This window comes from Colossoma macropomum, unplaced genomic scaffold (genome assembly GCF_904425465.1).
Source record: "Colossoma macropomum unplaced genomic scaffold, Colossoma_macropomum, whole genome shotgun sequence".
NCBI lineage: Eukaryota > Metazoa > Chordata > Actinopteri > Characiformes > Serrasalmidae > Colossoma > Colossoma macropomum.
This window is the reverse complement of record NW_023494806.1, coordinates 25,650,658-25,675,991: the sequence shown is the minus strand read 5'-3', so window position 1 is coordinate 25,675,991 and position 25,334 is coordinate 25,650,658. Positions and strand designations below refer to the sequence as shown.

The 25,334-nt window shown below is 39.0% G+C and overlaps 1 protein-coding gene across 1 annotated transcript in view; it reads right to left on the bottom strand.

Moving 5' to 3' along the window:
- Window positions 1-25,334, bottom strand: part of arl15a (ADP-ribosylation factor-like 15a) — a 101,837-nt gene that overhangs the window by 63,582 nt on the left and 12,921 nt on the right. The window contains exon 2 of the mRNA XM_036598177.1: window positions 5,338-5,482. Coding sequence (XP_036454070.1) covers window positions 5,338-5,482 — 145 coding nt within the window. The remainder of the gene's footprint in view (window positions 1-5,337; window positions 5,483-25,334) is intronic.

Below are 25,334 nucleotides of genomic sequence, written 5' to 3'. Positions count from 1 at the left end.
TTGTTTTTTTATGTTTGGCATGTTTATTCAAAAGCATAAACAAAATATAAATTAAGAAAAAACATACTTTATTTTGAGTTTTTGGTTTGGGTTTTGGCAAAGTGTGTCTTAATTTTTCGTTTAAATTTTTGGTCTAGCAATCATCTGTACAAGCTTTGCTATTCTTTTGATATGTATAGGCAGAAAGCTCTGGCATTTGCCCTTTTACAAAGTGATCTACTATAAAGTGCTGCTAGCTAAAACAAGCTAAACTAACCAAAAGTCATGATAATTTCTGTTAACATACAGTTTTTCTATATTCAGCAACTAAAGCCCTCCTCCATTACAACTGTTACTCAAGGCACGCCTTCCTGTTGATCTAAATGGTTAGCTCAGAAATATGCCAATAATGTAGGCTGGTTGACCGCTACATCAACTCAGAGCACTTACAGTACTCCATGCAAAAGACAGCCATGCTGGGTGCCTCGTGTTTTATGCGTCCTGCATAGGTGTCTGTGCAAAAACTGTGAGGAAAACACACCTTCTGAAGACCCGTTCGCAAAAAAGCATACAGTGTAAACCTACCCAAAGCCTTCCCATAGAAAGATTAACCTAGTGAACCCCTGGCAAAGGTAAATATCTTTCACTGTTCCAGCTTCACAAGGCAGAGCTTAAGTAGAGCTGGACGATACTGGGAAAAAAATCTTGATTTTTCAATTGTTTTAACGATTATGATTTAAATTTTCTTAGTTCTTACATAATGCGATTGAAAATAAGTTTTTTATTAGAATGGACTGTAGATGTGATAAAATAGTAATAAACAGTACCATCTATAATGATCAAACTGCACAAATAATGGTTACTTTTAAATATCCTTTTCAAGGGACTCAAAACTGTGTAAGCACAACAGCATTTGTAAAAAAAAAAAAGGGAAAAACGAGAGGTTAAATTAGCTATTTCCTTTTATGAATAGCAAGCAACTTTCACTTTTAATAATGTGCAAACATAATTTTCTTACATTTCAGTTAAGGAAAAGTGCAAAATATGAAAATCACCATCACATAAAGCAGTTCTTTACAAATTTCTTGAAAGGAACACAAGCCTATCTACTGTTTCAGGCTTGAGACATGCCCTCTGGCAGGTAACAATATAAACATTTTGGGGATACAGTGCTGCCCCGTCTGAATAATGCTATACATGAAAGAGTAGCAGAGAAGTTGGGGAAAGCACTGTTTTAGGCTACCATGACAGACCTCTAGAGCAGTCGTAAAGTAGAACCATGCATGAGTCTAAGGATTCACTACATCAGAGAACACTGGACACTGCAAAGTGTTTGCTTCCTAACATGCCGCTTCCCAGACAACCATACTGGTGAAGTAATAAGCCAAGGGCTCAAAGATGCCTTGGCTTCTTGGAAGCTTAGGAAAGACATACAAGTCTGCATAACTACTGACACACGACTATGATTATCATACGGGACAGCACTAGAAAATGATGCACCTAATGTTAGCTGTCTTTTAGCGGGAGCTTTGAGTGTCGAAGGGCAGCTCATATTTTCATCCCATTGTTTCACACTTTGCTCCCAATCCACCAGGTGTTCGCGTCGCAAGTGCTGGAACAGATTTGTCGTAATGCTGCTTTTGGTTGCAAATGACTTTTGACACAACTTACACATGAATTTGTTCAACACCTGACATTTCAAACTTGTACCAATTCCATATCACTGAAATGATATATCCACCTTTCTTTATTACAAGCTCACTCCTGCTGCCTGCCTCCATCTTGTTTGTTTTTTTTTCTCCGCAGCAAGTAGATCTGTGGGAGGCAGCACTTATTGAGTTAAGATATGTTTTTCCTTCGTACCATACCGAAAATCCAAATAGCGTGAAAACATCCGTTCAGATTAACCGAATTAATTTTTGAAAATTGTCCAGCACTAAGCTTAAGACAGGTGTTCATATACTAGACAAGAAGTAACAATAATTTCAGTTCAGGTGTGTGTGTATGTATATTTTACATACACATGATGCAAGCATGCATAATGAATGACAGTTTCTGCACACAGTCACCAAAAGACTAACTACAACATTTCTCATTAAAAAAGGAAGTAATGTTAAAAAATGGGACAGGCTAAGACGAGACTATGATCCTGTAATACACCAAACTGTTGCCTAAAGAGCTAATGTAATCAACATTTCTTGTCATGAGAAAGAAAGTACATGTGGCAAACAGCAGACCATTCACAACTCGCATGCACACACACCCACACACACTGACACACATACACATAGACAGGGGTCCTTTGCACGTCAAGAGACACTCAAAACCGTAAAGTAAAGCAGTTCTCTTCAATAGGCCACTGAGGTAACTGGGCATTGAAAGGGAGAAGCGATATGAAGCAGCTTTCAGTGCTCCGAGAGGCTGCAGAACACATGGTGACAAAGCTGAGATATTGCAGAGGTTCTGGAGCGCTGGGAAAGTTTGATGAATGCCACAGAAGAAGCTTGAAAAGCTGGCTCAATGCACTACATCCGCAGGGTTCCTCATAATTTCATTGAGATGGTTTGCAGCATTAGTTGTAGCATTTGGTTTAAATTACAAGGCAGAGACATGGGAAAGTTATGCGAGTTGAAGTGAGTTTTTTTAGGGTTTTTTGGAGGTTTCTTTTAGTATTATAAGTTTGTACTGCATTTCAAACATATTACACACATGATTAAAGATAAATGGGTTTGTGGCAAAGATATATATAGATAACTAGATTGCTAATGCCACTTGACTGCCATATCAGTACTCCCTTTCTGTGCTTTAAAATGAATGCTTGTGTATGGACACAAACACAAACACATTCCCAAAACACGGAGTTAGAACAAAAACCTAAGGTTTCAATTTATCGGCTGCAGCAAGACAATTCATGCAATTCATTATTGGTGTAAATTTTGATCTGATCCATTGTTTCATAGGAATAGGCAAAACTATTTCAGGGTTCATACACTTTAACTATTTTCAAAGTCCAGGGCTTTTTAAGATTTATCCAGTACCAAAAAAAATTCTAGGACCAAAGGTTAAGTACTCCAATACTGAAAAATAACATGGACCTAAATAAAAGTTTGCAAAGAATGACAGAGGTGTATAGACCATTAACGTAAGGGTTGAAATAGCTGCTAGAGGATGGTCAATGGAATGCATATATATCCAAACAAATTTTAGTATTTGAATAGCTTACTTCAGGTATCTGAAAAAAGGTGTGTCTAGTTTTGAATTAAAAAGAAATTAATAAACTGTGCATTATCTTGTCATTTTCAATTGAGTTTTGACAGAGCAAGAAACCTAGAACTGCAGTGAATCCATGAATGCACGTAATGATTGCTAATGTTAATGTATATGTTTGAAGTCACAAACTGCTTGTTTATGAAATGTCTGAAATCAAACTGAACATAATTCATATGATATAGTTTAACTTTGGCTTGGCTGATCAGCTCGGCTGATAGCTCAAATAGCAAACAGCCCTATTCAGATGGTATTAGTTTTCCACTGGGAGGTGAGGTAATGCCAGTATACCATAAGATGTCTGGAAGGTTTATTCATGCATGATAAGAAATCTGATATAAACGACAGAGATGGGAGTGGCTACTTGATTTACGCACTGCTTTTTCTCGAGAGAAAACTATAAAATGTTAAAACATTTAATTTAGCGATTATTTCTTTAACCCTAACCATTTACCTTGCTGTCTTTAGAAAATTCAACGCGTCATTAGCATCACCATTAGCTTGGGAATTCATGGCAAACAGTCAACTTCACCTCTTAAAATCAAACTTTTCAAAAAATCTAATTTTTTCTGTAATTTTTACATGTTCTGTGTTGGACGCATGAGACAGGACAATAACGTTATACTGGCTTGATTTTAGCCACAGGGAACACATGTAAACACTTCTTCAAGTGCATCCATATTTAACTGTCACCAACATGTGGAACAGGGAAACATGGGAAAATATAACCTGAAGTTCTTTGTACTGCTCGTTTTATGGAAGGTAAAAGGAGCTGGAATCTTTACTGAAGCGGGAGCGTAAAGTCTGTAAAAATTACTGCCTTAATAGAGCTTAAGAAGCTTAATAACATTGAGAGTAAGGCCTGAAGTTGAAGAAGAACTCACTAAAAACTGTAAAACAAAGTAAGGAATATGTTATTTGTATGTCTTAACAGTTCTAATGTACTCGTTTCAAATGTACTCGTCTATGTACAGCTGCTGTAAGCAGTATTGAATCCAGAATTGAAAGCTTGGTATTGAAATACAGCTGGCGAAAATAAGCATTATTGTAATGACAGCCCACACTGAAGCCACTGCTTCACACTACTGTGTTGGCTATGTATATATATATATATATAAAATATGATTTTTTTTTGCACAGGTATCTATATGTACAGATATGTACACACTGAAGTGCCAAAAATTTCATGGGATAGCAGCTTGTAAATTGATTATGGACTGGCGTTACCTCAGGGGTTGGATTAGGAACACCCACACCTGTATGAGTTGCGAGGTGTTATCTTGTGAGTGAGGCTGAATACTGGCCAATGTGCTAAAGGCAAGACAATGTGAATTATCGAATCTCGAACGAGGCATGATAGTGGGAGCCAGATGGAAAGTGCAGTGGCCACCCACAGGTGCCAAATGATCATGACCTGATGGTAGGGTTTGTGTGTGGTGCGGACCCCATGAAGCCATGGATCACAGTTGTCAACAAAGCACTGTACAGGCTGGTGGTGGTTCCATACTGGTGTGGGGTGTGTTCTCCCTCATGACATGGGTTGGGTCCACTAGTCTGCACAAACGTCACTGACTGGTGATCGATATGTTTCAGTACAGGTTGGTGACCATTTGCAGCCCTGCATGAATTTCATGTTCCCCCTCAGTGATGGGATATTCCAGCAAGATATGCATCATGCCATCAGGCCCAAGTTGACCAGAACTGGCTCAAGGACCATTCTGGAGAGAACCCACAAATGGCATGGCCTGCACATTCATCCAGTATGAGCCCAATCAAGCATTTAAGGGATGGTGTGAAGAGGTCCATTCACACCCAGGATCCTGCATCTACAAATACCACAGAGCTGCAAACAGCTATCCAGATGGCACAACTCAACATTTCTCCAGACATCTTGTGGAATTGATGCCATGTTGAGTTGCCGAACTTCGCTGGTCCTACACAATACTAGTTTCTGTCCCATGATTTTTGGTCCATCAGTGTATAAATGTAAAGTTACCATTTTGGAAATACGAGGTTTGGTTCTGACAGCAGTGATATAATAAAACTAGTTGCAGTATTCTGACTGCTATGACAGATGATTTATAACTTTACCTGTGGTTGGCACAATGCCATCAATGCCTTCGCTGCAGAGCCGAGAAAGCAGAGCGGTTTTACCAGCACCACTGAGTCCAATGCACACCACATCATATTCTGGTCTAGGAGAGGGGGGACCTTTACAGCACAGTGTTCGAAGACACTAAAAAGAAAAAAGACAAAATAAATCAAAAGAAACAATGAACAATGAATGAATTTACCACAATCTGCAATGTTTTGGAACTGAATACTTAACAAATTCATGTTTCTTTACATGATACATATAAAAAGCTTACATAAACTTGCGCTCATAGTGGTCATAGTGGTTATATGTACTCCCAATGTTTTGGCACATTTCACTGTAACTCAGTACACTGAACTCAATACAGATTACAAATTTAGGTTTGGAACTCCTGGTTTACTGCATTGGAGACACAAGTAACTCCCATGCACCCTGATGACAACCATGTACCCTAATGACTGGTAATCGTTTACACAAACTAATGAAGTAATAGACAAAAATGGACTGGCAACACAAAAAACATGCAGAGGTTTGGCATGAAATCAGAACAAGCTTTACCATAGCCACAAGCTAACACACTCTTCCTAGACAATTTTAAAATTTCACTAGATTGAAAGTGAGAGAGAGCACAGAGCAGAAAGACAGCATTATAAGACTGTGTCCTTATGGCAGTAGACCTATTACTGTCTCTGACTACAGGCCTGCTGGGAGACATTAGGAGGCAAATGCAGTGTGAACCGTGAATGGGAGGTTTAAAGCTAGTGTGCAGAGATCAGTATCCAGAACTAAAAAGAGAACTCTTTTATTAGCAGGATAAGACCAGCTTGGGCAAGGCGGGCTTGTTTTGTAGCAAATTAGTCAATTAAATTACAAAATGAAAGTGGCAAAGAGCAAAACACAAATTTGATATCAGTGTATTTGAAAGGTTTAATTCTGAAACACATTAAATGCCATTTTCATGAACCTTTTTCATGATGTATGTGGTTGGGAGTGGGCTTTGTATATACAAGAAATATCACTGCTATATTCTAATAACTAACTTTATTACATGCATAAAAATGTATTTTTTGTGTTATACCGTAGCTGTTATTCTTTTCAGACCTCTTCCTGATACAAACATCTATACTGCATTTTCAATTCTTTATTTATTTACAGCAATAGTTATATTAACAAAACTCAACAAAACTCATTTACTCTGTAACGTGGTTTCATTATTCCACAACTTTCAAGATTTCTGTATAATTAAAACTTTAAAATATGTAAAAAATTTAAATTTTTGTAGAGTTGCATCGATACTAATACTATTTACATATCAGCGCTGATGCTGACACTTGTATGTGGTATTGGTATTGGCGATGTGAATTCCTTTACCTATGACCGGCACTACAAAGAAATTTCTGACGCGTGCATGCGCGCTAGTAGACTTAACAACACGTCGACAATGTGAGTTGACACATAGCAGTAAAAATGCTCATGGCAACATCTGTAATGCTAGTGGAAAGGTAATAGTAGTGGCTATCAGCTGGAATGCTTCCTAAGCTATTGGTTTCACTGATGTGTCACAAATACACCACATAATGCAACATACAAAAAGTGTATTTGTGAAACTTATAACACGCTATCAGGAACCCTTTACCTCAAAGGCTGAGCCATCCTTCTTTCAGTAATCACTCATTTCCCACTGTGTAGTTAGTTTCAGTCTAGGTTAATGTTAGTCCAGTTTGTTACTGAGGCAGCGAAGGAAAGGGAGACATACGGAAGGAATCACCTGTCTTTTGGGGTAATGCTAGCCTTTGGCCTTAGTTTAGCCCTTATCATAACAGCCCGCTAGCGGGGCCTGTGTCCACTGTGTGCCTCAACAAAGCCAAAAAATCTGCAGCTCAACCACAACTTCTGACAGTTTGCTGAACTTTGATGCTCAGAGATGTAGCGTGAGTGAACAAGACACATGCATGAGACAAATGACTTGGGAAATTCGGATGTGAAACAGCATTTAGCACCATTGCTGCCGTGCCAGAGAAGCTGCTGCAAGTATACGTGTACGATCACGGGTTTATCTATGTATTGTTCAGTTCTGTTTTAATAAAATCAATAATAACAATAAATATTTAATTAATTTGTTAAATGAGTCATTGACATGCATTTTTGTGTCCTACAAACTAAATAAAATAGTTTGGCATGCTTTTATCTTTGAAAACTCAAAACCATGTTGCTAAATAAGGCAACTTTAATAGTACTCAATTCACTTCCTCTAACGTGAAGCGGCACATCCAAAAATAAAGACTTTTATTTTTACATGCTTTTACAAAAGAAGGGGCCATAGTATTGCATCATAAAGAAAACCCCAAGTGACCTTCATGGTACAATGCTAAGGTCAGTAGCCCTTTTGTAGCAAATTTTGGAAAAAATGCCATTTTTGAGTCATGGTTAGAATTGGTTCAATTTACCATGTCAGGTGCTATGACCTCGGAAAAACCATGTGAATGTGTAATTATTATAATAATGTTTACTTATTTAAAAAAATGTAAGTATAAACGCAAGCTCAAGGACAAAGGTTTCTACAGGTGTCTAAGTAGGTGCCAGTTTAATTTGAAATTAGTCTGAAATGTCAGGTGGCACAACCAGTCATTCAAATGGTGCAAACAATGCATATAGATGTAAATGCAAATGCATAAATGCAAATATAAAAATGCACATTATGTCCTTTTTAATAACATTTTGTCATTGACCCAAATATGGTTCTTATGGTACTTATTATATGAGAGTAAATACTAATTGCAAAAATATGTTAGTCTTAAGCACCTCAATTTGTTGGACTATAAATATATAATCCATTATATATAAATATTACTTTGATCAAAATAGGTTAGACAGATAAGCTAGTTAGGTTAGGCAGCGGCCAATTCTCAAAGATCAGGTATTGGTATCAGAAGGGGAAAAGTGGTTTTGGTGCATCTCTAATTTATTGTGGTATGTTATTAAATGCACCATTCTAGAGAAACTTGCGGAGCACATATTGTTTACAGAAGTGGTGACAGGAACCAGGCGCTTGATAAATTTAATGCCTGTAAAAGCTTCATCACAAGAAACTATTACATGAATTGATTACAAAAACACTGCTTGACTCCTGAGACACTGTTTTACGATAGTTTTGAGACAAGGTTTTGGTATAAAACATACATTTTTTAAACCTATTCGAGATGTACAGACAGGGTCTTGTAAGGCAAAGTAATACCCTAAGAATTTGTTTTTCAGATTTATCACTGTTTTACCATTATCAACTTTACATTACACATGTTGGTTCACTGGTCATTTTATTTAGTAAATAAAACAGCTTCATTTGTGGTCTGGGCATTGTAAATCCTGGTTTCTATCACCATCACTGCAACAAAAACCTAAGAACTCCAAATTATATACATTTCATCTATTCTTGTAGATGTGATCTTAAGGCAACAAAGCATAAAGACAGATGATGTGTGATTTCCCTTTGGTATTCTTTCACCCCAAAAAGCACTAATCGCTTTCACAGGCCCTCAGAACCCATACGGCACACATGATCAGTCAGTCAGGAGCACATGCTTCCGCTTTGTCACACGCCGACCTGGACATCTGGACAAGTGCCTGGAGGTCCTGTGATATGAGATGCCACTGCCCATTCTCACCCCCCACTAACTCCCCTTCACTTACAGTGCACAAAAGGGGATGATAAATTTACAGCAGACGCTAAAGACACGTCCTGGAACTCTGACCCCTTGGCCACTGAGCCAAGCTAGACTCCTTTGAGACCAGACATTCACAATTCTAGCTGACCACACAGTGACAGAACAGTTTTGCTTAAGAGGGACCTGTCTACTTTTCAAGACATCTCAAAATTCAGTTGCATTGTCCTACTTGAATTGGCCCTCAAATGGTAAGCTTATTATGCCGGTATTAGTCCTAAGACTTTGATCCAGAAACTACTATAAATTGTCTGGTAACTACTACAAAACAAAAATGTAGGTTATATAGTTATAAGCAGGAGGACCTGACAGGTGATATCACATACAAACCCTTACAATTTCAAGGGTTAAAACAAGTATGAGGTTTGAAGAGAGGGTTTCTAAAATATCATGAGAACAGTATCTGTCTTTGCATGAAAAGCACGATTCTTATTAAAATGCTGTTTTAGCATTAAAATGCTGTGTAGCAATGGCCATTTGTAGGATGGTCTATTATCAAATATACCCTCCAAAAGTGTTCACATACACATATATACAGAATAAAAGGGGACAAAGGTTCTTGTGCTCCACATCCTCAAAGAGAAAAGACCAAATTTTTTTTTTGGTGGGTTTATGTAAATGAGAGCATTTGGGTTCATAAATATCCAAAACTGATATCCGCAGTAAAATCGTAGAGCTACATTTTTAGAAAAAAATGCAGCTGTTAAAAGGGTTAAAAGATAACCCCCCACCTGCCCACCTCTCGATTTAAAAAAGTTGTCAAGACATCAAATGGCTGATGTAATTAGGAGACCTGGCTGAGCTCCAGACCCTGGCAGAGAAACAAAGATCTAACAGCACTAGAACCCACAGCGGCAGACGAGAGAACACAGCTGGGCCAAATCCACTCAGCAATGCCACAAGACTGAAGCTTTGGACCTGGCCAAACCAACACAGAACAATGCCCCGCCGCAAAAACAACTCAGCCGCCTGCCAACTTCTCCTGAATGGACCCCTCAGTGGAGTGTGGGGAACCCCGTCTGCCCTTTGCAATTTGAAAAAAAGAGGAGGGGATAGCTGTTTAACTTCTCTCAGGAGAAAAGGAACGCAGCTCGCCCTCCACTGGCTCTGGAGATGAGTGGTCAGCAGTGGCCACGGTGACCACTTTGGGCAGGTTATGGGCATGGAGTAAGTGAGAGGCTTAATCCTCAAGAGACTGAGGAGCTGACTACGACTGCGGGGGGCTGTCCTGCAGACATGAGGCAGCCAGCTATTGCTCATTCAGCCGACCCGTCTGTCAATAAGAAGCTCTATTTTAGAGGACCAGCCTTGTATTTTTAGAGCTAATAAACAAGGGGGCAAGAGAGAGGGAAGCACCGCGCAGACAGACATGGCTCACATTTCACTCGTTTGCCCTCCGAGACTGCGGAAACAGAGCTAAGTGTCTGCATGGAGGCCATGATGCCATTCCCCACAAATATCTCACCCGTCGCTGGGGTTTTGTCTGTGCTTTGACAGTGGCATTCTTGGGCCTCTGCTCTCATGAAGGGAGCCAGTGGTGTAGGGCTGCACAATATGGCCAAATTACTAGTACTGCAATTACAAAGCCACATATTGCACCATAGTTGTGTGCATTAAACACTCACTAAATCACCAAGAACCTTAAGGTATCATTTGTTATTTGTTATTGTGATGTTGGTCTTTGCAATACTGTCATTGCAGAAGGCTACAAAATACAATTGAGTGCTCTGTCAGCTCAATATTAAAGAGGAAAAAAAGATCATTTTTTAAAGATCATCTTATTAAATTCTGTCAGATGTTATGTTCATACTTTGACAAATTGTGCTACAAGGAAAGACTGTTACCAGAAAGCATGTCTTTGATTAGTTGTACTGCTGTGGCACATATGCAATGGTTAATAACCCGGAGTTATTAAACAGTTTGCTAATCAGAGCTGTATGGCTTATAAGTATCTGCTGCTGAGAGACAGATGTGAGCAAAGTACACCATTCAGGGTGCAGTGCTGCATCCTGCACGAGCCTCAGCCAACACACACCCCTCTCTAAAGTAGGCCCACATGCATGAGGCTCATCTTTCACAGATCTGGAGACAGCATATCTGGAATCAAACACATCAACGCAGGGCAGGTCCCCACCCTGAACATTGGTGGCATGCTTGACTATGCTGATCAAGCAGAGAGAAGCTTACTTGAAAAAAACTATCTGGCACTTCGGAAACTTATGCTGGTTATGACCAACAAATATCAAAATGCCCAGGCTGTCACCAATCACAGCACAGAGAAAAACTGCTTTGGGTCATGCCAAAACAAGTCTGACGAAAATAATTCCATAGCATGGAAAATACTGTGATTAAATTAGCTTGGATACTGACTAACTTTCCATAATCACAAGTCAATTGTGCTGTTTATCTCATGATTTAGCTATTTAGAAATTGAAACAAAACCATAAAAAGTATATTAACAAAAAAGGAGCCAATAACCATTAATTAATAAGGAAACCATTAATAACCATGAAAGTGCTGTTGATTAATATACTGAAATGTACTTTTATGTTAGATTAATTTTTATTCCATCACATTCTTTACAATAATGTGACTGATTATTGTAATCATTCAGTAATTTGAACAATAAAGTCGAGATTTTCTAATATATGAAAAGTCATGACAGTTTAAAAAATTAAATAGTAAATTAGTTTTTTGTCATGCAAATGAGCTTCTAACATTACACATTTTCATACTGAAGAGAGCAGAATTTCTTATGTGTTTAGTCCCAAGAAAAATCTCTGCTACTGCAGCCGGCTAAGCTCTGCGCCATGCCGTCAGAGGGTCTCTTGTGTCCGGTACCAGACTACACGACCACAGCTATAGCACATGAGAAGCATCACAGAAGACTGCTGATAAACAAGAAACTCAAGTTCATTTCACACTTTAATGAAATTTTATTTTTAACTGAATGAAAATTTAATGGAAAACTTTCAACATTATTCAGTAAATTTGTCATATTTTAGATAAAAATATACTTGCCTGCATATCTATAAAGGTTATCTATATACTCTATAAAACTATAGATTGACACATTTCTCAGTGTATAAAAAACTTCACCGGCTATGGATTTATTGTCTGGGTCTGAGTTTAATATGCAGTAATATTAGGTAGCTGAGTGGCAGCAATGTCTCTAGTGCACCTGGTGTGTAGCCTGCAGCTTTATGAGTCATGTACTTGTTGTGTTATGGTATTATTTGAATATTGACCAAAATGCCCATCCCTAATATTTAATATGTCTAATTTTCCACAGTACAACTGACATTGAGAAAGCAATGCATGTAAAAACACAATTTTTCTTAGCATAAAAATGCTTTTTAAAATATTATTTTAAGACCAACTGTGCCAAATGGATTGAATTCATACCATCTTAAGCAAATCAGATGCATATCTACAACTGAAGTAAGTTAAAGTAATGAGATCTCTTTTTTAGTTTACAGATTAATTAACATTTATTTTAGTGAATTCCTTTCTTATTAATGAGTAATGTACTTTCCAAAAATACACTAATAAAGTACACCTTTAGATATTTGATTTACTGAATGTTAAATAAAACTGCTGCAATGCAGAACAATGGGCCTAATCAAAAGTACACGAGCTACACTTTCACAAATCTGCGGTTTCTGTGGCAATCAGAATAATACTACCTTTCAAAGGTTTTTCAGAGTCATTTAGGTTTTACTGTTTGTTATGTTTTTGGTGCTTCCCTGGAAGACTACAGTACAATGTGATGGGGTGGTGGGTGGGGGAGGGAAGAAGGAAACTGTCACAGACACAGAAACACAGACAGCAGAGAGGACTCAAGCCAACCAACATGGGCCTGGCATTCCCTCACTCTTGTTCTAGCCGATGACCCTTCCCTGCCCAGACGACCGCCAGCAACACTTGTCTGCAGGGCTCATCAGTGACCTTTGAGATGACAGTCCTTTATATGGGCGTCCAGATGGAGAAACAACAAGCGCTAACCGATACGTGTGTAACACACACCAGTCATAACACAGCCCCCAATGGCACTGCACTCCACAGTGAGAAGCCACCGCCGTCTGTAGGGGGGGTTCATTCATCTTTTAACCCCCCCCCCAAATGTTGATGTTTGTGGCTTAGAGAGGGTTGACAGGCTCAGAGGGGGAACACAGTTAGAAAGGGCATGGTATAGTGGAGTTTATGCCAGTGCGCTGCCATGCCGCATTTGAAGTACGGTGAAAAATAAATGCTGGCAAGACTGCTGTGTTCACCCCTTGCTGTCACCATACCAACCACAGACTGGCTACTCAACTGCTGCGTCTGTCGTGCCAATCCTGCAGAGGCAAAATTTACTCTGGACACTAAACAGGACTCTCAAAGTACAATTTCTAAGTCATTTCTACTGAGACCATTTTTCAAATACTGGTCTGGCAAACCGTTTCCTCTTTAGTTCCTTTTACTGTCAAAACATGAGAACATGCTGAGCACTGAAGAAAAAAAATGCGGAAGATCTTAAAAACAAAATGTTTTTGAGTTTGAAAGTGCTGTTAGTTTTTCATCAAATCCATTAAAGTACTGCATGATTATGCAAACTGTGTCAGTGTCTGTTCAGAATGCCTTATTTGTCAGAAAAAGTATCAATTACAATAAAATGGTCTTTATAAAAGTATTTTTGACATTTGGTTTACTCTGAGAATATACTCATTCTTGCCACTGTCTCTGCTGGAATCCCTGTGCCATAGCCAGTTCCCTCTGTCTGTTTTCAAGCTTGCGACCCATGTGGCTGTGTGTGATCATAGTGTAGGTCTAAGCAGTCACAGCAACAGTGCACCCCAAAACATGCAGAGTCACTATGTTAGGTCACAGCACCCCCTAGCTATTACTCCCGGAAGACTTCTGGAATTCCTCTTCATAGGTTCAAATATACGTTTCAATAGTTTTGAGAAAAAATCAAGAAAGGTGTTTATCATTTTTACTAGACACTATATTACATTATGATAACTAGCTTTGTTTGTATATTTTAATCTAATTTTTCCCTCCCAAGACAGTAGCCTGGTACATAGGAAGAATAGCAGACAGATAACCCACTACTAAACTCCAGGCTTACAGTCCTGTATCTTTGCAGTGGTGAGAGGTTTTTTTCAGCAATAAAACCCAGATTATGCACCTTCTCACTTCCTTTCATTAGTACCCTAGTAGCTGCTGCATAGAAATGCCCCATAGATGGGTGCTGTCTCCATCATTAGCATTATTAGTGAAGGAATTATTTATTATTTTTCTCAAACTGTGATGGGATTACTTTACTTCCTAGAAACTCTCAAATGCTGCAACAAAGAAATAATTAATGTCAAAAAAAGGTGCAGTTCGTCATCTGTCAATTATTAGGTATTTCACATCCAACTATTTAAAAATGCAAGGATTATACCTCCTTTTGCACAACATTCTTTCAAATACAAATGACCTACTCTTTTCTAAATCATATTTACAATAAAACAAAAGGTCTTTAATAAAGGGCATAGCAGCAGACTTTCTGCTTTGCTCTCAAAAACGATTTTACTCCATGTGTAAGGTCCAAAAAAAGAAAAACAAACTTACATGGCAGTCTAAGTACTATTATGAAGGTACGTTCTACAAGACCTTTGCATTTCTATTCATATTATTTTATATCTAATAATAAAACAAAGACAAATAAATAGTTTGTGCGGTTGAAACATCATGAAATCAAATTTGATATAACCAACCACATGGAAACAGTGAGGTCATCAGCCATGTCAGACGCATCCTAAAGCAAGCTTACAACATATTATATAACAATAACCAACCTTTTTTATTCACTCTAAGCTTGCAATCAACCTGGTAACACTTTATCCGTCTGCACATAGCCTGCTGTTTTACAACTGTGCTGTAGATGACTTTTGCAAATAACTTGCACCATATGGCCAAAAGTATGTGGACATATGGCACATGTATGAGCTTATTGGACATCCTGGGCATTAATATGGATTTGATCCCCCCCAACCCACCTTGTGGTTAAAATAGTCTCCAATCTTCGGTGAAGAGCGGGGCCTTCTCGTTCAACATTCATCCAACCCCACTCCAAAGGCGCTTGGTGGAGCTGAGGTCAGGGCTCTGTGGAGGCTACTGGAGTTCCTTTACACCAAACTCATCAAACCATGTCTTTATATACTCACACAGGTGTGATGGTCATATGTCCACAATCCGTTGGCCATATGTGGCATATTATTTTCGGAGGACTTCTATAGCACAGTTGTAAAAGTAACTCCAAAACAAGCCACAATCTGCATACATACAGTACACAAATGAGACAGCAGACAGCATTAGGCTATGGTCAGACAGATAAACTCTTAGCAAGTTTAGAGTGAATACAACAGAACATCTGAACAACAAAACAACAAAACTCAGAACCTGAAGCTGCTAGCTAGCCGTAGGATAGTCATTCACTTAGGTATTAATGATGTTCGACTGCATAAGTCAGAAACAACTTAAGATTACAGAGGAGTGCAAATTAGCCCAGACGATGTCCGATGCAGTAATATGCTGTTGACAAAATCTACAGCAGGTTATGGTCAATGAATTGCTGGTTGTCCAACTGGTGCTCAGAAAACAATGTGAGCTTTGTAGAAAATTGGTCTACTTTTGAGGGCAAGCCTGGTCTTTTGAGACAGTATGGTATCCACCTCTCGCGGGAGGGTGCTGCTCTCATTTCCTGTAGCATAGCTCGTAGTCTCTCAGATAGCCATCAGTGTAGGACAGTCAGTCGCTAACAAACCAGGGCCAAGGTCAGGCAGCAGACAAACTGGTTAAACCAACTGTCTGCTAGCTGCCTTGGGGCACAACACAGGTTCCACCCAATTGAGACTGTGTCGGTTCCCCGAATAAAATAAAATTTCAGAAAACCTGAAAAAGTTTGTTCTACTTACCTAATCAATGTCAGACTAGTTAAATCAATTTACAATTACAACATCTTTGGTTTAAAAGTAGAACTGCTTAATATAAGATCTCTCACACCTAAGGCCGTCGCTGTAAATTAACCTATTACTGATCAAGATTTTGATGCTCTGTGCCTCACAGAAACGTGGATTAGACCTGATGAATACTTTGCTCTAAATAAAGCCACCTCCGGGCCAGGGTGGAGGTATAGTAACTTTTTACACAGAAATCAAAAGCAGGCTACAAATTCTCTTCTTTTGAAATTCTCTTTTTTAACTATAAGCGATCAAGGAACAAATAAGAATTCATTTTCACTAGTTACAATCTATAGGCCACCAGGGCCGTGTTCTGAGTTTTTACAGGAATTTGCTGACTTTGTATCAAGTTTAATAACACTCTCGAATAAAGTAATAATTGTCTGAGATTTTAAAATACACTTTGACAAACCACAGGATTCACAAATTAAGAGATTTTTATCTATCTTAGACTCTGTTGGTTTCACTCAAAATATAAAGGAGCCCATAAATTATTGCGACCTCTTTCCTGGTTCAGATCTTACCTGACTGATTGCTATCACTTTGTGAATGTAAACAGCGAATCATCTGTTCTTACAGAAGTATGGTGTTCCACAAGGCTCTGTTTTAGGTGCTATTATCAGTAAACACACCATCAATTTCCACTGCTATGCTGATGACACACAATTGTACATATCAACCAAATCAAATGATAAACTTCAACTTAACAATATTGAGGACGGTGTAAAAGACATAAGAGACTGGATGTTGAGTAACTTCCTCCAACTCAACTCAGACAAAACAGAAGTTCTTTTTCTTGGTCCAAAAGCTGCTAAAAACAAACTAACTAACGTTTAAACTTCATAGTTTCTCAGTTGCATCAGGTACATCTGTAAAAAACCTTGGTGTCAGTCGATCTCGATCTGTCCTTTCATGCACTTTCCTCCATCTTCGCAATATTGCCAAATTAAGAAAAGCACTGTCTCTACAGGACGCAGAAAAGCTAGTTTATGCATTTATTACCTCAAGGCTGGATTACTGTAATGCTCTGCTGTCTGAATGTTCCAGCAAAAGCCTTAACAAGCTTCAATTAGTCCAGAACACTGCAGCTTACAAGAACTACAAAGTTTGCCCATATCAGCGTAGTTTTATCAAACCTACACTGGTTGCCATTTAAATTCCACACAGTACAAAATTCTTTTACTGACATATAAAGTTCTAAATGGATTTGCCCGTCAGTACCTGACTGAACTTGTCTCTTATTATGAACCATCGTGCCTACTTAGATTACAAAGTGCTGGCTTACTATTAGTACCCAGAATTAATAAAGTTACATCAGCGGGGTAGAGCCTTTTCATATAATGCCCCCTAGCTTTGGAATAATCTTCCAGTCAGTGTTCAGGACTCAGACACAGCCTCAGTCTTTAGGTCTAGGCTAAAAACCTACTTGTGTAGACAAGCCTTTGGTAATTAGCATTTCCCGTTAGATAAAAGGTACATATCTGGGGGTTCATAGAGTGTCATGGTACACTGGGAGTGCTGGTGCTGTTGTCCTGCTGCTCTCGCGCATTCAGTCAAGTTTGCTGATGGTGGAGCGGAGGGGTGCTGACATCTCAGGGAACCGTCATGTCTTTGTCACCTTATGGCTCTCCCTTTTAGTTAGGCTGTAAGAACTAGACCTGCTGGAGTCTCTGCTGCCCTCTGTTAACACTATATACTGTAACCAGTCTCTCTTAACAGAACTAACTGTGTGTTTCTTTGCCGAGCTGAACAACTGCCCATCCTGTCCGGTCCGACACTGTTGCTGTATCTGCCCTGATCAGGTGCCCACTGCTCACCAGCTTTCTGGTCCTGTTTGACCACCATGGAGATTCCTGCATGACAGACTATTTAATCTTAGCCAGTGCTTCACCTGCTTTTCCCCTTTTCTGTATTTTAACATTTTATACTAATGGTAAAACCTTATTCTCTGTTCATACTAGTCTTTTGTTATTGTTCTGCTTTCCTGTGTCAACAAGGGAGGAGGACCATCCATGGAGGATGGGTTCCCTTTTTGAGTCTTGTCCTCTTGCTCATTGGGAGTATTTCCCTGCCACTGTCGCCACAGGCTTGCTCATGGTGGCTTGGACCCAGATTTTTTTTTAAAGCCGTTCTGTGACAGCGCCTGTTGTAAAAAGCACTAAATCAATAAACTTTGACTTGACTTGATTTCTTGTGTCTGCTGGGCCATGTGAATAAATAGAAGACATCTAGGTTTAGGACTATAGTGACGTAGGGATCGCAATGCCAAAAGTGATATTTCAGCCCTGCCAATACTGATAGGTGTCAGGCTGGGTCTTGCTCAGAGGTGAGTTAAAACTTGCTATTACTTCTTTTTTGTGGTTGCGATAGGGATGGGTATCGAGAACCGGTACTAAATTAGTTCCTGACTGGTCAGTACCAAAATATCAATAAACTCCTGGACAAACAGTGTTGCTATCGGTATTTATGTAATGTTAATTAATTCTGTATAGCAGGCATTTTCAAATGCTTGGTGCTAGATTGGTTCAGCATGAGGGATGCTCTGCTACGTGTGATGAAAGCGTTCGCATGCATCTGACTTTAACCATTTTGAATGCAAAGTGTCATGCGTCAAAGTGTCAAGTGAAATGGCTGAAAAGGTAAGACCCTCAAAACTGTGGGTTCACTTTACTAAATTAAAATTCGGTTGCTAGCATAGCGTAAATAACTGCTAGGCAGCCTAGGTTTAAGCTTAGTGAGCGCTGTCCTGACAACTAGGGGTAACGAATTGTAATTAATTTAACTAATTTGTATTGCTTATGGTTGTTAATATTTTCAGCTGTAGGGAGATGACCACAGCCTTTTCACGTTTTCAATATTTTCACATCTTTTCATGTTGCGTCTTACATGTCATGTTAGGTCATGTCTAACGAAGTTCATAGGGTTTCCGGAGAAAAAACGCCCCACAACACCACAGACCCTTCACCAAACAGTGGGCATCAGGTTCTTTTCAGTGCAGTTATCCTTCTGTTTTATGTTAAACCCACCTTGAGTGTTTGGTGCTAAAAAGCTCAATTTTCATTTCAATTTTCATTATTAGAATTGTGTGTTCTCTTGTCTTATCTATGTTATGTATATATCTCAGTGAAACAGGAAGTCATGGATTACTGCTTGAAAGTTCTTAGACACTGAGCAATTTATTAAAGTAAAATATAAATGGACAAAATGCTTCAGTTACATTTTGTTTCAAAGAATTTTTTTTGGGGGGGTGAATGTGGTTTTGTTAAAAATAATTATTTCTTGATGAGGGCTTTTTTTCTCAGAATAAATTTACTTTAATTAAAGGTTTGATTTTCCCAGTTTTTCAGTGTTAGTTTCCAAAAACCTTTCAAAAAAACCTTTTTGTGTGGTTTACGTGATCAGCCAAAAAGTAACAGTCTTCATGTACATACAAATAAATACAAACAGAAACAAATAGAATGAAACAGCTATTAGGAAATTCTATAGGCAGCCATTATCATCATTATCAAGTTGCACAGCGTGAGAAAAGTATGTCATGAATGTGTTTAGAAGACATTAAATATATAATGATAGACACTTCATATCAATCCCTCCGTAGCATACCTTTTGCAGTTCTTGGAAATCATAAAGATAATAAATAGAATTTAGCAGTAAAATGTGCTTTTGCAATATTTTCCTGCGTTCCATGTGTAATCCTGTTTAGGCTCTGGTTTTGTCCCATTCCAACAACAAATCTGATTGGCTGCTCCCACTCGATGTATTGTAGATGAGCTCTGATTCAAGCTCTCTCTATAGCTGTCCTGGCGTTTTTCCTGTACAGACTACATTTTTAGAAAAATGTTCACAAATCTTCATTGGCAACATGTTTTACCATGTTAACAAACATATGTCAGATGTAAATACAAAAAAGAACACTGAACATGAAATGAACATTTTCAAGGTTTGGCCCACAGCCTATGAGTAATGATTTGCTATTAGTGCTTTTTTTAACTACATATTTTACTTAACTGTTTGGGATCATTCATCTATGTGTAAGCTAACATGAAGCTCTGACTACACATCATACATTAACTACCCAAAAAATAAATAAATGAATAAATAAATACATATGTCAAGAAACAAATGATGCGTATGACTAAGGAGGCCAAGCAATGTGTTGTTACAATTTTAAAATGACTGTGAATAAGAAACTGAATGTGGAACAGTCATGTCAATATCCAGTCAACGTAAAAAGGTCAGCATTGGTGCCGATACCAAGGAAGTTGGATTAGTATTAGTGTTAGTATTAGTATAAGTATTGGATTAGTGCATCCTTACTAGTCACAGTGGTGACCGGACAAATAACAGAAAAAGTTACACATTTCTGGCAGTCCGTACTGTATGTAAAGAAGCTGCAAGTAAATGCTTCATATAGTTTGTTATATCCTGGTAGAACCAAGCTCTAAAGTCAGGTAAGTTGTGATAAACTGACAAGATATGGTTTGCAGTTAAAAGCCTTCAAAATCTTTCCCTACTCATTTCCTTATGTATGATTTTCAGATCTTTGCCATTCAAAGCTAACACACATATATAAATATACTGTAATAAGCAAAGACGACACTACAGAACAGTGTCAGAGTACATCTGTATCTGACAGAGGTAAGATCAAAGCTTAAGTGCAGCCTTGGGAAAACATTTGGACTAAGAATGGACGGGATATTTGTCAGAAGGTGATTCCCACCGGGTCCTAATGCCTAGATCAGGTTACCTCTGGCTAGCCACATGAAAGAGCCCCAGTAATCCACATACACAGGCGTCTTTAACTCCCCCTCAAGTCCCCCAATGTAGCCCCTTTGCCCCTTTACCCAAAAACAGGAGCAGCACCCAGACAATGGAGTTTCCACTGTCATGCCCCCTGTGCGCTCCCCACGCTCCACAAACATTTCAGCCTCATCACAGAGGATTATCAAACCCTGTACGGCCATTGTCCCAATCTACCTTGGGTGGCTCAGCCTACCCGGAAAGCTCTCTTTTACTGGGTCGTTTCTTTGGGCTGTAGCCCCCAAGGCCACTGAAGGGCAGTGTGTGGGGAGGTGATCAGACCCCCAAAAAGGGGGGTGGGGGTGTAGCTGTAAATCTTGATGTCACCAATGGGGAGGCTGTTTCAAACCATTACCATAAATCTGACAAACGCTAATTTGATGGGAGGCTGTATCTGTCTGGACTCAGCCTGGTCTAGACGGCCTATTGAGAGATTCTACAGCAGGGGGAACTGTTTGTTCCCTCACCAGGACCATCTGGATATAGCAATAAGCAGCAAGCGGCACAGTTCACAGAGTGATCAAAGTGGGCCATTTCCATTGCCATTGTGAAGGGCAAGTTCCCAGCACCATTATTTTGTAGAACAGGTATAGTACATACACTTATCTAATGCATTCCAGTCCTGAATAACAAAAGTTCACATTTATATACAGCTTTTGACAAGCACTGATTTTTAAAAGTCTATTTTGTACAGCACAGTGAAAGAAAGGTCACCTATAGAGATTAACACAGCAACGTGTCCAGGATGAGCCGGATGTAAGACTGATTATCAAGCCCTATTCAAACTGAGGTGAAGAGGGGCTGGAAAGTGTCACTCTAAAAGCCAAGTGAGTCTTTCCAGAAGGGTTCAAAAGAGGCAAGTTGGGGACGGGTCCAAGGACACTGGCAACTCAACCAAGCACCACATGGCTCCTCAGGGTCCAATTCACATCTCTCAAGCATGTTTTCTCTCTGTTTTCTCTCTCTTCTCTATGTATCACTCAACGCTTCCCAGCCACTGATCCAGACACAGAATTTCCCATAGTTACTAGCTTTTACTTCAGAATGTTGCTTTCCCAGTAATAATCACTTTAATACTAACTAAACTGACACCCAGAAAATGTTTAATGCCCAAGCTGGCATTTTTCCTCAAGGTGATGCAAAACAAGGAATAGTTCCTCTGAAACACTTCTCTTGAAAGTCATTCTCATACATGTTGTGTAAGCTATTCATTTTGCATAACAGGATAGAAAAGAATGAAAAAACAGTTTGAGAAAACTATGACCTGAACAGCACACCCTGCAGACAATCCAAGAGAAGAGATGAGGACTCACATTGCCTGAAGTCTATCCTGGAACAAATTTAATTAAATTTAATTCATGACCATATTAACTTATTCGGTATTTTTAATAATGTCCATGGTAATAGGTCAGAGCAAATGAGTGTTTTTATGTTTGCACCTTTTTTCATGCCAGAGCCACATTCATCCACATAAGGTACTCTACCAACAGTGAGACAGAGGAGAGCAACAGGGGTTGGACAGGGGCGTGTAAAGGGCATGCATTTGGAATACAAATCCTGTAATTGGGAAGGGTGATTAGCTCAGGCACATTAGCATAAGGCGGCAAAAACTTTGGTTTCTACCACACAATGAAGATGAAAAAATGTTTTCCGCACCGATATAGAGGATCAAAGCTAGAGGGCCCCCTTTTGAAGACTCTGAAATAAATATATGAAGGCCAAGAGGGGTGCGGGGTCTCCTAACCCGAGATGTGGAGGAGGGTACCCACCACAACATCCATTATCAAAGCTTTATTTTTTATTTTGTACAGGGAATTGGTTTATCTAAGATGGGCCCAAATTTAAAAACAAATCTTGAAACATTATTTCTCATAGCAAGTGTGGGAAAGTTCTCTTCATAAATATATTTACATCAAACCAAAGAGCCCCTCCCTAACAAGCATCTCTAGGCCCCACTGAAACAAAAACACGGGGACTTGCGAACAATAAATCTGTTTTATTACATTGTGTGGCAACTAAGAATTGGGTTGACATGGCACAGTGCACTCAAAACATTTTTCAATTCACATGGAGTCTGGCAGGAAATGAGTGCTTTGATTTCTTCATGCACACCATCCCTAGTGCCAAATCAAGCTACAAGAATTCCATGATCATTCACAATTAATTACCATGTTGACAGTTAGAAATTTTGGCATTTAGCATGTTTAACTGGCTTATGCACAAAGTAATGAAAAGTATTTTTGTTATTCTACTTAAGTTACCCTTAAACGTCTGCTTATCTGTTTTTGCCAAGTTTTACCCCACAACATTACAAAAAACATTACAAAAAACCCATATCCTTCTAGCCTGTCCTCAGATGACATGAAAAGAATAACAAAGCAAACATTACAGCCACTAGGAACACATTTTGTAAATAAATCGGGCAAATCAGATAACATCTCAAACTTTGATCTAATACAGAGACTCAATAGCTTTGATCTTAAATCTTGGTCTTAAATCTTAAAATTTGCAACAAAGGGAAGTGGTGTTTCACTAGAGCGCAAACAGAGTGTAAACAAACATAGATATTTCTGAGCAGTTAGCCAACTACACATCTTGCCAGTGGTCTAAAACCTGAACATCAACTTACACCACAATAGCAGATGGTGTAACTACTTTAAACATAGCCCCTTACCAAATTGCAAAGGCTACGTCATTTTCAGACGCAACATTTTAACTTTAGCAACACAAGAGCGCATTTATTCCCAGGAACTTCATTGTACAGCGTTCAGCAAGTTGAATAGGGCATCATTAGGGGGAGTTTGTGTCAACAGTTAATTATGCAAATTGGCATAACCCTTTCATGTGCTGGCAGGTTCCAGCCATCCCCCTTCATCCTTCATTGCCACCCCACAAAAAACATACCCTACACACTGTATCTTAGAGTATTTAACATACTATACATACATATACATCTCCTTTTCACTGCCATTTTCAACCCCAAATACCAAATCAAGAATCGGTCCATAATAGTCATTGTGTCCTCTAAGCTCCAAACGGTCTTTTTCCATCAAAAAAGCTCCGGAAAGTTCTTGCTGGGTGCAGATGAATACCCACTTACTCCCCCAACTCTACCCCCTGGAAGGGTGAGGGTTAAACCCCTCCAAGGGACCTCACATCAAAACAGTCAATTAGGGAAAAATGCATGACAATGAATTTTGTCATTGTTTCAGTGGTGGTAATGAAACCACTATTAGACATCCGATGCCTGCGCATGTTTCAAAGGCCACAAAGCTAATGAGAATTCATGGCCACAGTTCTAGTGACTATCTTTGCCACCATTTGCACAATCTATCTTTCTTCTTTCAGTTGTACAAAGTGGGACGCTATCTTACTTTATTTTAAACGTCGTATAAAACACGTCTGTGCCAGTAACAGTCGATATATTCGGGTAACCGAGTGCAAAATAACCACAGTAAGCTGTTAAACTGGGTTGAGAGGTGGTGTTCTTTCCTTCTCGTCTGGTAATTTTGCAACGGTCCCTTACACTTAAGCATACGTGGGCATAGTGATAGTGTGTAAACTGAAGCTCAAACTTTGTCAAATAAAAGGACATAATAATTGGGGATGCAACAATACCATTTTATGAGTACGAGTGTATGGGAACACATTTTTTAGTACTGCCCAATACTGAGTCTGATACCATACTATGTAACCTACTTACCTTGTACCTTAACAGTTAAATCATTAAAATCTAGCTGATTTTAAGTAAGTGCATTAGCTAGCTACATTACTTCACTTTGATTGAGCAGCGTTGCAGTGGAGAAGAGTGAGTTTTGTTCCCCACCAGAAAAACATTTCTGAACAGCTGTAAGTACATTTCATAGGTTTGAACCCCAAACTGTGTCTTACAGAAACAGTCGCTGTAGTACAGTGACAGCAGGAATCACATCTGAGGAGCTCACTTGTGAAGTTTCATGTCTGAAGTATTTTGTTCAGCTGTTTTAGCTGTAGATGAATGTCCTCTAAATCCAGACATACACTGTGTGATTTTAGAAATCTTGTTCTTTGGTAACTACAATGCATATACTTACACTGTACAAACACACTTCATCCATGCACAACTTAAAATAAAGCTGTTTCATTCAAAATAACACACTGCGCACCAAATACTGAGCAAAGAGAAACTGAGCAGCGCTGCTAACACTGGGCACTAAAACTAAAGTGGTGTCAGGCGGTGATGTACATGGTAGGACAATACAGCCACTCTACAATCTGATCTACATAAAGTCAGGGTATTAATGTTTATACCTCTCTATTCTATTCAGCCAAACAGAGTAAAGTCAGCACATACAGACTTTGGTAGGAAATGTCAGCTTTTTGTGTCCATCTGGCTGGCCTACATGTCTCTAGACGTTTTAGGGAAGCAGTTGTGACTGTGTGCTTAAAATGGGCTAAAATCAGACTGTGTAGATCTGGTCGGAATTTGCCAAGGCAAACAGTTTA